The sequence below is a fragment of the Telopea speciosissima genome, chromosome 3 (genome assembly GCF_018873765.1).
Source record: "Telopea speciosissima isolate NSW1024214 ecotype Mountain lineage chromosome 3, Tspe_v1, whole genome shotgun sequence".
Classification (NCBI taxonomy): Eukaryota; Viridiplantae; Streptophyta; class Magnoliopsida; order Proteales; family Proteaceae; genus Telopea; species Telopea speciosissima.
The window spans coordinates 39,501,122-39,517,864 of NC_057918.1; the positions used below are offsets into that span (position 1 = coordinate 39,501,122).

Sequence of the window (16,743 nt, forward strand, 5' to 3'; positions counted from 1 at the left end):
GACAAGCTCGTGACCGAGACCATGGACATGATCAAGATCAAGAGTAAGCAACACTAAGTAGGGCAAGGCTGGACAAGCCACCAGGAAGGCCAAGGGCTAATAGCCAAGAAAAGAAGAAACTAGAAGAGAGCAAGGGAGACAAAGCTTCAAAACAAAAATGGAAAAGTTACTCTCTTGAACACTCTGTTCCAAGAGAGTGGGGAGCAAATGATAAACCCAAAATCACATCGGCCAATCATGAGCCGCCATGTGTCTCGGCCCAAGCAGGGAGACCATCCCAAGGCCGGCCACCTTACGTCTTGCTTGGTAACCCGGATGGGAACAGACCAAGTCCAGGTACTACGGGCTACTACCATCAAGGACCGAGTCCAGGTACTACAGGCTACTACCATCAAGGACTAAGCCCAGGTACTACAGGCTACTACCATCAACGACCAAGTCCAGGTACTACCAAGGTTCAAAAACTCGGGTCTCGGAGCCATCTCGGCCCAGCAAAAAACTGAGTTGGGCCGAGATCTCGGCAACTTTGTGCATTTTTTTTCCCGACACGGAAGCCCATCTCGGTGGGTTTTAGACCTCTTTTAGGTCTGAAAATCGGTATACAACCTATTTTAGGCCATTTAAACACAATGGCACTATTATATTTTGCAAAAACAAAGTCCAAATAGGAGTTTTAGTTAGTGAGAAATAGGATAGACACTTACTTATTCTAGAAACCAGGACAGACACAGGACAAACAGTCTTATTTATGCCTAATATCATTTAATTTACTTAAGATATTATTCATAAATAAGCAAATACCCCCCTATTTGAATCCAATAAAAATAGTTAAAAAATAAAATTCCAAAAGAAAAAAAAATCAACCCCCCAGTTCAAGAACAAAAACTGGATTTTCGGCGGTAGGTGTAATTTTCAACTTTCTAATGCTGGGGTTTTTCTCAAATCTAAAAATTCTATAAATCTTAATATGGTAAAACATTGCTAAAAACCAAAAGTGCAGTAAAATATTCATTTGTTTTGATGTCCAAAAATATTTTTTCATTCAGAGTGATTTTGACAACATTCGTGCACACCGAATTAAGTTTGACCGATAAATAACTCCTTCAATATAAATTAGATTTAAGCAATCTTGGACTTGTTGGAAAGCCTTCAAAACATAGCTTTCCAACAAGTCTAAGATTGCTAAAATCTGATTTATATTGAAAGAGTTATGTACCTGTCAAACTTAATTCGGTGTGCGCGAATGTTGTCAAAATTGCTCTGAATGAAAATAATTTTTTGGACATCAAAACAAATAAATATTTTACCGCACTTTTGGTTTTTAGCAATGTTTTACCATAATAAGATTTATCAAATTTTTAGATTTGAGAAAAACCCCAGCATTAGAAAGTTGAAAATTATACCTATCGTCGAAAATCCAGTTTTTGTTCTTGAACTGGGGGGTTGACTTTTTTTCCTTTTGGAATTTGACTTTTTAACTATTTTTATTGGATTCATATGGGGGGTTATTTGCTTATTTATGAACAATATCTTAAGTAAATACAAAAGCATTTACTTAAATGATATTAGGCATAAATAAGTGTCTGTCTTCTCATGTGCACGTTAGCAGCAAGGGCTCTGGAGGTGCACGTTAGCATTCTGCTAGGGTTGGGTGTTCATTTCATGGAAAATCCTCATGGAGGGGTTCTGCTGCCGGTAGGGGTTCGCTCGTATGCCTCTGCTGTTTCAAGCAGCCCTGCTCTAGGGTTTGAAAAGGTGGACGTCGAGCTGAAGAAGCCATCCTCGTTCTTTGGCACCCCTGCAGTTTTCTTCAGCAAGGAGGAAATAGCACTGTCAGAGAAGGTTTTTAAATCAGCGCTCATTGCAAAGTGTAGCTATGGTCACCCATCTTTGTTTGATATCAAAACTCATCTGCAGAAGGCGCTGTTCGTTCAGGGGGATGTGGTGGTGTCTTCCCTCGATCCAAGGCATGTGCTGATCAGGTTTGCTTCCCAGGAGGACTTTGTTAGGGTTTGGATGAAGACGCAGGTTTATATCCAAGGGTTTCTATTCCGATTCATGAAGTGGACGTTAGGGTTTAAGCCGTCGCCTATTGCTCCGGTGTGGGTGTCTCTCCCAGGACTCGCCGTGAACCTCTACCAAGGAAACATGTTGCTATCGATAGCAGGGATGATAGGAAGGGATCTTTGTGTTGATGGTGCAACGACGAACTGCTCACGCACAGTGGATGCTAGGGTTTGTGTGGAGCTCAATCTTAGGATCAACCTCCAGCCAAGATGTGGATAGGTTGCGAAGGAGAGGGTTTCTATCAGAGGATTCTTTATGAAGGCCTGCTAAGTTATTGCTCTATGTGCTCAAAGTTGGGGCATTCCAAGGAGGTGTGCAGAAGATCGTTAGAGAAGAAGCTGGCTTCTAAGGAGGATCCGGGTGAGACGGAGGCAAGGTGGGGGGGCCAGGCATTGATGAGAGATCGCTTAGGCCAGAGGTTCAGCAGGAGAAGCGCTCGATTGTGGAAGGGACAGAGACATCGTGGCATTCGGCATAGGTGGGACGAAGGAGGGATGGTCGTTGGGCTCTCGCGTAGCGCTGGATGACGCGGGGTGCGAGCCAGGCTTTGGGCGCTGGCCATGAGGAGGGTGGCTTGAAGGGACAAGAAAGGCAGTAGGTGTCATTTGACAATGGGGAGAAGACAAGCATGGCGGTAGTTCGTGAGTTGCCACATGCGATAATAGTGGATGATGGTGCTTCGATGATGGATGGGGCTGGTTTGGGTCCCTGCGCAATGGAGAAGGCTATAGTGCCTGTGGAAAACATGACTGAGGGCATGAATGTCATTTTGGGAACCAAAGGAGAAGGCTTAGCCCCCTCGACACATGTGATCATGGCTGAGCAGAGGGGCTGCCCGTGGCTCTGGGTGAAGAAGCTATAGCCGAGTGGAAAGGCTTGTGAGTGTAATTCCTCGGGAAAGGCTTGTGCATTCAAGGGTGAGTCTTGAGGTGCCCGTGGCTTTGGAATTCAACGAGGAGGAAGGAAGAAAGCAAGAAAACCCAGATGGGCTCAAAGCAGGCACAGGGGAGGCAGCGACCCTTTATTAGATCTATGGATCCTAAAAGAGCTTCCAAGTGTGTTTCTAAATGAATTGCATTTTTTAGAATGCGCGAGGGATTGGAAATAAGCCTACGTCAAGGCGGTTGAAGGCTTTAGTGGCTAATCACAAGGTTAAGCTGGTAGGGTTGGTGGAACCAAAAGCAGGCATTGTAAAGGCTGCAAAAATCATGAGGAGAGAAGGAATGGATGGTGTGTGTTCCAACGGAGAGGAGTTTGGGGATAGGCTGTGGGTGTTTTGGAAGGCGGATGTCCAAGTTGTGGTAATCGAAGCTACTCAGCAGTACATTACCGTTGAGTGCGTGGATGCAGCTTCTTTGTTCCATTGTTACTACACGTTTGTTCATGGAGATTGTCAGTTATCGGTTAGGAGGGAGCTCTGGACAAAGTTGAAATCTTTCTCTAGTTCCTGCTCCATCTCCTGGGCTGTGGGGGAAGATTTTAATGCGGTCCTGTCACCTTCATAGAAAGTATGGGGTAGGCCGGCGTGCTCCCAATCTCTCCAAGAATTTGGAGATTGTTTAAATTGGTCTGCACTGTTGGATGTGGGATATGTGGGCAATATGTACACGTGGACAAATAAGCAGGAGGGGAGCTCAAGAATCTTGGCCAGGCTGGACAGGTTTTTGGTCAACACTGCCTGGATGGCAGCTTACCACAGAACTCAGGTCAGTAATTTCAATAGGGATTGTTCAGATCACTCCCCTATTTTGCTCAGTTTTTCTCTCGCAGGACTTGGTCCCTCTGCATCCCCTTTTAAGTTTCAGCAGATGTGGTTGCATCACCCTGGTTTTCAGGAGAAGGTGAAAGAAATATGGGGAAATTAGGTGGAGGGGCCTCCGTGCTTGGTGCTCCACCTGAAGTTGAAGAATCTGTGTGCAGCCTTGCGTACATGGAATAAGGAGGTGTTTGGAAACGTACACCAAAATGTTAGGGACGTGGAAGATGAAGTCTACAGGGTTGAGGCAGCTCATGACCTTTCGCCTGATTCTCACAACAAGGCTCTGTTGCAGGAGGCACAGGAAAGGCTCAGGGGGTACTGTTGCAGGACGAGATATTTTGGAGACAGAAGTCAAGGATAACTTGGTTGAAGGAGGGAGATCGAAATACCAAAATTTTCCACTCGATGGTCCAGGTTCGAAGAGCGAAGGCTGCAATTAGCAGAATCAAATCTGCAGAGGGGGTGTGGCTGGAAGAGCAGGACGATATAAAGGGAGAGGCTGTGAGGCACTTTACCAACCTCTTCACATCACAGGGGTGTGAGGTGGATGAGTCTCTGTTACTTTATGTCCCTTAGGTGGTAACAGCAGAAAATAACTCAAGCCTCATCATGACACCTAACTTGGAAGAACTGAAAAAGGCAGTGTTTGATTTATCTGGTGACAGTGCCCCCGGCCCAGATGGTTTCTCAGGGTATTTTTTTACTTCATGTTGGGAGATTGTAGGTGAGGACACCTGGGCGGCGGTAAAAGATTTTTTCAATGGGGGATCCCTGCCGAAAAGCTATACATCTGCCAATCTAGTCCTAATTCCAAAAAAGGACAGCCGGAGTCCATGGCTGATCTCAGACCAATAAGTCTTTGTAATTTTTCCTTCAAGATTATTGCAAAAATTTTCACTACAAGACTCGCTATGTTGCTACCGGAGCTGATTGCGGAGGAACAAGGGGCTTTTGTCTAAGGCAGAAGCATACATGATAACATAGCCTTGGTGCAAGAGGTGATGCAGGACCTAAATAGATCTACGAGAGGAGGGAATGTGATTTTGAAGCTAGACATGGCCAAAGCTTATGATCGCCTCGAATGGACCTTTCTATATGCTGTTTTGGAAAGATTTGGATTCTCTAAGGTATGGATCTCTTTAATTAAAAAAATCATGGAGAATTGTTGGTTCTCTATTGTGTGGGAGGGTCAGCCCACCGGTTTCTTTAAATCCACAAGGGGACTGAGACAGGGGGACCCGCTCTCGCCAGCTCTGTTCATCATTGCAAAAGAGGTGCTAAATAGAGGTTTGAAAAATCTGTTTATGGAAGGTAGGGCTGCTTACTTCCAACTCTCTAGAGGTGTCCGGGAGTGTCCCATTCTTTGTTTGCAGATGACACGATAATTTTTACAAAGGGCCTTAAAAGATCGCTCAAGCAGGTTCTCGGCTTGATAGATAGGTATGAGAGGTACTCTGGACAGCAGGTTAACAAGCAAAAGAGCTGTTTTGCTATCAGTACTAAAGCTTCGGAAGCTAGAGCAGCGTTGGTTGGAAGTGTGACTGGTTTCCCAAGGAAAAGCCTCCCTCTTACTTACTTGGGGGCACCTCTGTTTGCTGGAAGACTCAAAACATGTTATTTTGATAATCTCCTTGGAAAGGTTAGGGCGAAATTGGCAGGCTGGAAGGGCAAGCTTCTCTCGTCAGGGGGGAGGCTCACTCTAATAAAGCACATCTTGTCTTCAATGCCTTTACATGTGATCTCAACACTTGAATTACCAAAAATAGTAACAAGGGCCCTTTCTGGTATGTTTGCTGATTTTCTTTGGCGACATTCGAAATGGGGGAAACGCCATCATTGGGTTAGCTGGTCAAAAGTGTGCAAACCGGTGGAGGAGGGAGGGCTGGGAATAAGAAGGCTGGAGGACATAGGGCTTTCCTTAAGACTAAAAGGTTTATGGCGCATCCTGACCGAGCGTACGCTGTGGAGCAGCTTTTTCAAGGCAAAATTTTTTTAAAATGTCCATTGGATTCTCAGTGATCAAGGGAGAATAGGGTCGAAATCTTGGAGGAACACCTTTGCCAGGAAAGAGTTCATTATTGCTCACTCAAGGTGGCTGATTGGCAATAGAAATGTAAGCTTTTGGCTTGATAATTGGGTTGGTGAATTCCCTCTAATTGATATGGTGGATAATGCCCTGCAGGTCGACTCTACAATCACAGTTAAAGAAGCAGCCATGCAGAATGGGGAATGGGACATGAATGTGTTGAATAGAATTGACAACATGGAAATTAGGAACACCATTGCCAATTGGAACATTTTGTTCACAGATGAGGACGATAAGCTGATATGGATCCTGGTTAGTGATGGGTTATTTTCGGCAAAGGCAACCTGGAATGAATTGAGAGTTCGCTCCCCCTTGGTTCCTTATGCCAGGTGGATTTGGAACCAGACCTTGCCAACTAAAATTGGTTTCTTTACCTGGCAGGTGGTAAATGGAAGCATTCCAACTGATGATGCGCTGATGCTGTTGGGCATCCCGCTGGCCTCTAAATGTGTTTGCTGTGGCAGACCAAACATAGAATCGATGAATCACTGTCTGGTGGAGGGAGTTCTGGCTCGAAAGGTATGGGCTCACTTTGCCATGATTTTTGATGTTGTTTTGATGCAAACTCAGGACATTAGGAGCAGGTTGCGCCAATGGCAGGATATGGCGAGTTATAGTATGCTCCATGGCTTCATAATGGGTATCACTCCCTCCTTGATTATTTGGGAACTCGGGCGTGAAAGAAATTGCCGCAGACATGAAGAAGGAACGCAAACCTCGGGAACAATAATTCTAGCAATTAAAAGATGGGTAAGTGGTCTTTGTTTTCCAACCAAACTGAAGCACACAGCGAATGTAAGAAGCAGGCTGATTCTTGAATGTTTTGGGCTTAAAAGTAATGCAGACAAGGTTAGACGCCCTAAACCTATCTATTGGTGCCCCCCGTTTGTTTCAGTTAAGCTTAATGTAGATGGCGCTTGCAAAGGAAACCCTAGAATGGGAGGAGGGGGAGGAATCATAAGGGATAAGGAAGGGAGGATGAAACTGGCATTTGCAAATTTTTACGGGGAATGCACCAACTCCGTAGCAGAGTTGAGGGCATTGCGGGATGGCCTCAAATGGTGTGTCACTCTAGGGCTGACTGAAGTGGTAGTAAATATTGATTCGGCCATGCTAGATTTAATTGTAAAAAAAAGGAAATTCACACTGGAAGGGCTGGTACCTCTTCAAGGAAATCAGCCAGAACTGCACAATTACTAGGGCTTGTGTAAATTTTGCGTATAGGGAAAGTAACAGGGCAGCAGATCATCTGGCTAACCATGCTTGCCAAACCTCTGCCTCTATCGTCTATCACGAGGAACATGCAATCCCAAGAGAGCTCAGTAAAATCCTTTGGGAGGTTAAGTTGGGAATTGCGGTTTTAAGAAAGTAAGGTTGATTTCCTCTTCATGTTTAGTCTTGAGATTTCAAAAAAAAAAAAAAACGTTGTAAGGGTGGGTGAGAGTGAGTGGAGTGGAGAGTCATTTTGTACCCTTGGGTTGGGGTAAGGAGGATATGTCCCCCCCCGTGTATGTTTTGATTGGTCTTTTTAATTAATAAAGCTTAGGGGCCACCCCCGGGTCCCATAGAATATTCGGGGTAAAAAAAAAAAAAGAAAAAAAAAAGAAAAAAGTGTCTGTCTTCTCTGTCTTGGTTCCTGGCATAGATAGGTGTCTGTATACCAAGAATTTCCAGCAAGATCTCGAGATCTGGCACTCATATATAGGACCTAGATGGGCATTTTCCTATGTCAAACTGAGATCTCGGAGAGATATTGACATTTTAAGTTTCGTAGGCCATCTCGACTCGGGAAATTGAAAAACCGAGAATCTCGGCGAGATCTCGCGAGATTTCGGACTATGGGTACTACACGCAGACTAATATCGCCAACAACAAGATATACATCATCTCATGGGTACAGGGTACCGTCTACCAGGAACATAGTCCCAGATGGACTCAAGCACCAAGGACCTTATCCAACACACTAAGACGTATAAATGTCTATCTTATCTACCAGGAACATCCACCCTACCGGGACTCTATCTCCCGTAGGGGAGCAACCAACCAAGAGAAGAATCCTACTACCTAGGAACGCCTATCTACTACGAGGGTTACTCGTCATCAACTGGGACTCTCCACACCGCCACACTCCACCATAAATAAGAAGGTATTCTACCCCATCAACCCATCTTGAATTCTATCATTCATCTGTTTGCTCAGAGAGATCTAACTTAGGCATCGGAGAGTCCTAGGCCGGAACCACACCGGTTCTCCTTTGTCACTCTGATCCTTTTGCAGGTTATGGCACTCGAGGGACCCCTGAACGATTTCTTGACGCAACAGGGACATAGTAGAATTTGACACCATCATGGTATGTGCACAACTATTGTTGCTGCTGCACTACTATACTTATGCTACAACAGAAACGTATATACAACTATTACTCACCTGCAGGCACATAAATATGAGTAATTTGTATGTCCAGCCTTCACATTAGCCACTTCATTTTAATAAGCTCATTATATTCAAAATTGACTTGATCAAGATGAAATGGGTCGAAATGGACAGCTTGAATGGTGCTTCTCATTTTTGGATTTTTTTTTTAGCCCTTCGTGGCTACACCGTTTAGAGCCCGAGTAAGGCCCGTTTAGAGTTAAACATGCCCACATCCCCGTTATGGCCCGATTATAGCAGCCCAATTATAGACCGAAACCTGACCTAACCCAACCAGGCCCGGCCCGAAAACTTAAAGGGGCGATCAGGATGCAGGCTTTTAGCACCGTGAGACCTGGCTAGGCCCGACTGAGCCCGACCGGTTGACACCCCTACTCGAAAAGCCTATTTCTCTCTCTACTATCCATTGTTGCCAAGTGGGGGTTGATAACAAAGATGAGGAATGAAGGAACAATAAATGGATGGATCATATCGACAGATTTTATTTAAAAGAATGAAAATCATTTACACTCAATCAAACAATGAGATGAACTCCTAGCTAGGCCTTCTTAATAAATATATATATAATTTCTACACCAGAGAGTCCTTGGCAGATTTCCCAACTTCTTGAGCTTCTTTGTCTTCAGCCCCCATGTTCTTAGTTGCCAAAAGGGGTATATTCTCCTTTTCTTTGATCTGAAACAAATAACATCAAATTAAAGAATCTCTTCATACAAAACATCCTCTACATAAATAGTGTATATATGTAACTGGGGGATTTTTGGAGGGGGGAGAGAGGTCAAATTCCAGCCGAGACCGAAAAAGTGACCGGAAATCGAACCAAACCAAACTCTCAATGATTTGGTTTCGGTTTGATTTTGTTTTTTGAAACTGAAAACCGAACCCCAAAAAAATTGATTAAAAAAAAAAACCGGAAAAATCTAATTAAAAACACAGAATCGAACCGGACCAAAACCGTAACCAATTGAAGCCGGAGCGAACTTCACCTTAACGGTTCGGCTTCAGCTTGGTCCAGTAAATTCCTAAAACCTATTCAGCCCACCCTAAACCGAACCGACCGATCCACACCCCCTAGACAGAGAGAGAGATGTACCTGTGACACTGTCAAGGGATCAGGGACCTGTTTCTTCTTGTTCTCAATGGTACAGAAGTAAGAGTACAAGCCCATCCCAAAAATGGCAATTAAGATACCAAGGATGTTCCTCTGTGTAAAGGGGTCACGGAGCAATGTATAGCCGAAGGTGAGCACAAGGCATGTCTTCAGATGACCCAACACTTGGTATGTCACCGGCGACGTCTTTCCGATCACTAAGAAGGTACTGAAGTTCACAGAGACAGAAATCAAGCATGAAAGGATGATGAATGCCTGCATTTATAGAATATATAATTCATGATCAGAGAAGATTAATATGATTTAACATGAAATAAAGAAGAAAAAAATGTGTAAAAAGTGATGGAGAATATATAAATATATACCAGGACAAGAGGGGAGTAATAGAAGGCAAAGACATTTTGGTTGGTGAGGCATTGATCTACAAGGGGACCTGAGACAAATAATATGGCAGCTTGAAATGGGGCTGACTGGTACAGCAACTGTGTTGATGAGACATTCAATCTCTTCTGTATTGTGTTTGTCAGCTGCATTATTTGATCCACTTGGTTAAAGATGAAACCCCTTTTCTTTTGTTTCTCTTTTCAATTAGAAGCAATTTTGTATATAAAATGTATATAGGGGTAGGATTGTCAATTTCCAGCCCGAATCAGTCGGTCCGACTGAAATAGACCGATTCAACCCTTTATCGGTTTTGATAATGTGTCATTTTGCTTCCACAAATACCCCTCTATACTGCCATTAAAAGTGTTTAGAAAGACATTTGTGGAAGCAAAATGACACATGTCATCATGGAAAAATTATCACCTCTAGGTCCCTGCCCAGCCCAGTTCCCTAGTGCGTCTAATAAGGGGGGGTGGACCTCACCCGGGCAGAGTGTTTAAGCAGAGAGGTAGGGTGGTCATTCCCCCCCCCCCCCCTCCCTCTCTTAATTAGAGGCATTGGGGAACTGGGGGCTGGGCAGGGTATTGGAGGGGATAATTTTCTCATGAGCCTTCACATACGGGGAGCTGATCCGGTCTGAGAATTAACTTGGTTCAATAAGTAAATAATTTCTATATTTTAACGAGGAGAAAATGAAAGGATACAATTTGACCAACACAGGTGGTTGCAATGGCCAAAAGAGAGAGAATGGATCCCACAAGATTGAGTTGGAGATCAGTTATGGATGCAATGCCAACTCCAACCAGTAACAAGAGAAGAGATAACTTTATCTTCCCACTGCAAAACCAAAACTTAGAGGGTTGTTGTTAGCTTGCAAGGCAATCAGATCTTACTGAATAGCTTTACATAAACAAAAAAAAAAAGTCATAAACTTCACCTGAATTGCTTTTTCAGGAACACAGTCTCAAGTAATACAGTGAAGGGTATGATTGCTAGCTTTGTCATCTGCACATCAATACTCAAACATCAAAGAATACACTTTTACATTTTAATTTTGAAAATTTTGAACCAGAGAAGATGATAACCTGGTAGAAACCAATGGAATTGAAACCAAGGCTTAAATTAAGCAGTCCAATTGAAATCCCATTTAGAATGCCGAAAAGCATCACCGTCTTCTTATCGATCGATTTGGTCTCAAAGACATTGAATCGTTGCGCGACATAAAGAGTGCAGAATGTAACCATCAGATGCCAACTTGTTAATGTTGTAGCTGCAATTTGGAAAGCTCAACTTAATTTGAGAACCCTTAGAAGATGATGGAGGTTCAAAAACAACACACAACACTACTATTTATTCAAGTATGACTTTGAATAGAGCTGATTGGAGAAAAATAAATGTATTCTAGGAAGTAGAAATAGCCAGAAGATTTGTTTTTGCAGAGATAAAGTTCTTCAAATCAATAGATATATTCTGAGGAACAATGTATGGAGTTTTGATGCTGCTCAACTCTGCAATTTTAATAAAAGGGGATTCTGGGACTTTATGTAGTAAACAAATAGTACTGTGTAAACGATCTTGTTTTCTTTTTCAATCAAATCCTTACAGATCAACTGTATATCTCTCAGGCAATAAAATTTTTTTAATGGGTTCATTTCATCTTTGTAAGATCACACAATTATTTCATTCTGTAGATCAAAAGATAAAAAATTTTCAGGGAAGGGGAGAGAAAAAAAAAAAAAAAAAACAGAGGAAGAAAGAGAATTTACCAAATTGAAAGCCAAGATGACTCATCAAAGCTTTGTTGCAGATGACAATGGATACTGATGAAGCCACTGAAAGTGAAAGAGCACCAATAACACCCAATTGAAAGCCATGATTTTCCCCCATTGTTTTGAAACTTTCTAAAATCTGTAAACAGAACAGAAGGAAAAACTATTGAGGGAAGAGATGATAAGACATGATCAATTAAGAAATTAAAAGAGTAATGATACAATACCAAAATTATGAATAAGATCTAGAAATTAATTTCCCCTGCAAATTAACATTTTATCTTCTTCCTTTCCAGCTTCCTTCCAAGATCATGCTTTTAAATAATCCAACTACTGGTAATGGCATTATCCATTCTGTTATAATGGCACTTTTCATCCAAGTTTAAATATTTTTAATTTAAGATGATTAACCATTTGGAGAAACAAAGCATCAGATTGATTCTGTGACATTTAATATTTTGCCACAAGTTCATGCTCCCTTGCAACTGGCAGGACTTGGACAGAGAGATAAGGTTGATGGACAGATAGACAAGGGTGGGTCCATATGATAAACGACCTTGCAATATGGTTTCAAAAATCGGTGGATCGGGTACTGATATGACTCGGAGTTGACCGATGCTGACCCTAATTAATTCCGATTCTTCACTTACTGAGTTTGACTGAGTTAGGCTGTTTTTGACCGAATGAATCAAATCATAATCAAATCAGAGATAATAGGGACAGATCCTTACTCAATTCAAAGTATTTAATCCTTGCCTTGCACCTATAAATAATACATGATGGGTCTGTCTAAACGACATCTCTGCAAGTATATTTAGAACTTGACGCTTTCTTTTAATTGGTCCGTGATTTATTCTTATTCTTTTAAATTAGGGGTAACAAATATTTTTTTAAAATAATTTGTAAGTGATTTGTCGTTATGTCGTTATCAAAAGATATCACTAACAGTCTAACATGCATATTTTCCAAATATACATGTCAAATGATAGGATATACTGGTATTGAAAAAGAAAATAGTATACTACAAGGGCAAAAAAGTAAGATCACAAATTATTTAACACCTTAAGAGGTATCAAAAAAATAAAATAAAAAACCATACATGATCATAATAAAATCCATGTATAGTATTATTATTATTGTTGTTGTTGTTGTTCATAACTCAACGAACTAAGTTGACTTGAATTATTAATCAATATGCATCCAATTACATTAGACTATGGCTCTTTGTGACTTTGATGTGCCTTCAATCATCTAATATAAGGCTTAATATTAATAATTACCAAAAAAAAAAAAAAAAAATTATATTATGACTTAAGATTTGGAAAAAGAAAGAAAAAAATCCTAGGTAATAACTTAGAAGTATGATGGTAAGTACTATCTAGGTTTATTTTTTTCAGTTTATAATAGACTAATAGAGTAATAGTAATAGTAGTAGGAGTGTATACTCAATCCTTTAATTAAGGATAAATTAATATACTAATGGTATCATTGAACAATAGGGTTGTCTAAATGAAACCTCTATAGAAACTTGACTTCTTTTAAGTAAAAAGGTTAAAAAGAGTTTTAAAAATAACTTGAAACTTGAAAGTAACTTATCATATGTTATTATCAAAATATGTCAATGTTTTGCATGTTTTCCAAATACACATAAAAAATGACAGGATTTACCCTCATTAGAATAGGAAAGAATTCTTTGAGCAAGCAACATAGAGAAGCCCACTTATGAGATGCAGTATCATACGTTGAAGGCTAGTGAGGACATTTCATGTGAGGAGAAGTGCTAATGTATCCTAGAACCTTTTCCAAAAAGTATATTATACTTAAAGGATAAAAAATAGTAAGATTACAAATTATTTGACCCCTTACAAGGTATGAATAAGAAAATCCCTTGAATAATAAATGAACTTCCAAGGAAATCTAATTTGTTGTGTAGTGCATAAATAAATACCATTATATATACTTCTTATTATTAATTGTTTCGAAAAGATATGATTTACTATAAAAATATTGCATATTATATTAGAACGAAATATTATGCATTATTTTCTTATCATTTGCAAATCCTCCTTTCTCTAATGATGTACCACCTAATAGTAGTTGGGTCTAATTTAAAAAAATTAATAAAAAGAATTAGGAAGAATGTTCTCTGTGCCGCAGCACAGGCTGCGCCCAGGCACATGGACAACTTGTGCAGGGGGCAGGGTGGTCATTAGCACCCACCCCCATGTGCCTGGGCGCAGTCTGGGCTGCGGCATGGAGAACAACGCCCCAAAGAATTAATAACCCTTAAATGACTTTAAGAAATATGATAAGGAAAGACAAACATGGTGTAGGACTTGTAACAAATACAATTCTAAATAGAGTTGATTAGAATTATGTGTGTGTGTGTGCACAAATATATTATGTAGATTGGAAAGAATTTTTCTTGAACAAAAATGTTTGTGGAGGATTTGATTTACAAAGGTAGCGATGTCCCTCACGGTTAGCTAGGTTTAATATACTAAGGAATAATACAGAAAATTTAATTAGGAGTAGTTAATAAATATATGGGAAAAAGATCTCTACTTGGTGGTGTTTCCTATGCCCTCTCACAGGGCACCGTGAGATGACGCCTCTGCACCCTGGGTAGATACTCAGACGCTTGTGTAGTGACCATGCGATCAAGTAGAGATCTCTTACCATAAAATATATTTAAGTATTATATCTAGATTAATTAAAAAGAACACTTTCCTATTTTTTTTTAATTTTTTTCTTGAATGAAAATGTTTATGGAAAATATAATATACAAAGGGATTAATGTCCCCCACGGTTAGGTTTCAATTTTTTAATGGCTAATACAGCAATTATATATAGCTACTATATATATATATATATACATATATTTTATGTCTCCCACCGTTAGTATTATTAGCTATGAGAGTATTAATTAATTAGAAATATATAATTGTCATCTCTAGCTACATAAATATATCTTCAGGAACACTAGTAGTATTTGATTATGAAGAGAAAAAAGGGTTAATTTTACCTGAAAAAAGATGAAATTAAAGGCTCTAGCTAGTAGTAGTGGCTGAGAATTGAAATATTAATCCAATTCACACTTCACAATCAAATTATTAAGAATCTTGCAAATTAAAATCTATAACCTGGTAATGAGCAGGAAAAGAAAACCCATGTTAATTAAACTTCTTTACAATAATTAATGAATATAGAGCCACAGCCGAAGCAGAAGCAGAAATGGATCGAAAACCCAGAAACAAAACTTCTTAACAGAACTCAATAGAAGTTTCTGAATAATTATCCACAACATAGTATTTCAGATACAGAGAGAGACAGAGAGAGACACAGAGAGAGAGAGAGAGAGAGAGAGGAACCTTGTAGTACTGATTACTGGTTGGTTGGGGAGCTAGAGCACCTGGAACTCCAAGAAAGACAGACCTGATCAATGTTTGTTTTGAAGAGAAAGAGAGAGAGAGAGAGAGAGAAAAGGGGGGTTTGGGTTGCTGGAGAAAGCAAAGTTGGGTGTGATGGGCTTTAATTTTGGATTGTTTATGTAGAGAGGTTGGTGGTGTAGAGGATGAGGAGGAGGATGAGTATTTGAGAGGTTCAGCCGTCCATTTTCTCTGTATTTCTTTTTCTTTTTTCCTGCACGGGAAGGGGGTGTGCATGCACTTCTAGTAATATAGTGGAAACTGGCCAATATTATATCTCAAATTACATTAATGCCCAGGATTCTATTCTACTGTCTCCAATATGTCCTCTTGTCCTCCACTTTAGTCACAACTCTCGCAAGTACAACTTAGGAGGGTAGTCTGATACTTTCATCTTTTTTTATTCATTTATTTTTTTTTGGATTCAGTTTCTCTACACATATGTTGAAGAAATAGTGTCTTCATCCATCATATTTGACTATTTGATTGGACCGGAGAAGGGTATTTCAGATCATAAATAAATAGGATCGGAATTAATGATGAACCCAAACTCCAATCATAACCTGACAGCATCATTGGTGAAGAGGTCACTAACTGGGTGAAGGAAAACTTAATCCTATTTTTATTTTGCTCTTGTAACAAAACAATATAAAGTCAATAAAACCCCAACTATGTCTAGGTAAAACAGTATATTATATATGGTTTGGTAGTACACACCTCTCTCTGCTCGTTGAAACACTTTCACTTTCTCTCTTCCTTGACCATGTAGGCCCTTGCATATAAGGATTTAGTTCATGGTATGGGTGATGGCATTGGTCATTGCCAATAATGAAATCGATACTGTTTCGGGCTATATCGGCCTGATTCCAGATCAAACACGATTTTTTCAAAAGAACATAAATTATATTTGTACTGTATTAGCCAATCCGATACCAATTCCTAAAATTGTGCCTGCATATTAGTATGGTATGGGAGATGCCAATATACACATAAAGCATGTAGTAGAAACAAGAAACCCCACCTATTCTACTATATATGGCCAAAAAGCCTTGGACAACAAAACCAGACACAAACGTCAGATGATGAAACACATAATAAGTTGAATACTAATTCACAATTCACTACCGTTTGGCCTCTACAGCCTACTACACATTAATTTATGATTTGGAGTACCTATTCTAAGTTGTGTTTGGTATGTATTCTTGGAATACATATTTCTAGGTCTATAACACAATCTAAAGCAAGAAAATATAACAAAAAAAAAGGGGTTTAAGAATACGTCTAGATCAGAATCTATTTCGAAAATACATATCAAACACAACCCTAATATTTTACTTTTTCTTCTTTTAAGAAAACAAAGTTCCATACAGTCCAAATGGGGTATTTCAGTGACTTTAAACATCATAATCAAGAAGTGGTTTAATTAATTCATCATTTTTGAGTTGAAGAAGTGGTTGATAGTTTACCATCTTTTTTCTTAGTAAACCTATAGATATCACTATACCAGGAACAGGCAGGAGAGAGAGAGAGAGAGAGAGAGAGAGAGAGAGAGAGAGAGAGAGAAGGACAAAAAGGGTATTATGGACCTAGAATATAATTTTTCTCCATACAAAACTTTCCCTATTTACCAACTCCATTATAGGTGTCCATATGGAAAGACAAATGATACTTACCAAAGAAGTTAGGAAGGTGACATAATACGATAA

General features: G+C 40.1%; 1 protein-coding gene across 1 annotated transcript; it reads right to left on the reverse strand.

Moving 5' to 3' along the window:
• Positions 1-8,781: 8,781 nt before the first annotated feature.
• Positions 8,782-15,026, reverse strand: LOC122653860 (UDP-xylose transporter 1-like). The gene is made up of 8 exons (XM_043847811.1): positions 14,981-15,026; positions 11,607-11,748; positions 10,926-11,110; positions 10,778-10,845; positions 10,545-10,677; positions 9,822-9,983; positions 9,439-9,711; positions 8,782-9,020 (listed from the first exon to the last, which is right to left on the reverse strand). Exons 2-8 carry the CDS (start codon positions 11,725-11,727, stop codon positions 8,916-8,918), a joined length of 1,047 nt encoding a protein of 348 aa, XP_043703746.1. The 5' UTR covers positions 11,728-11,748; positions 14,981-15,026; the 3' UTR covers positions 8,782-8,915.
• Positions 15,027-16,743: the final 1,717 nt, after the last annotated feature.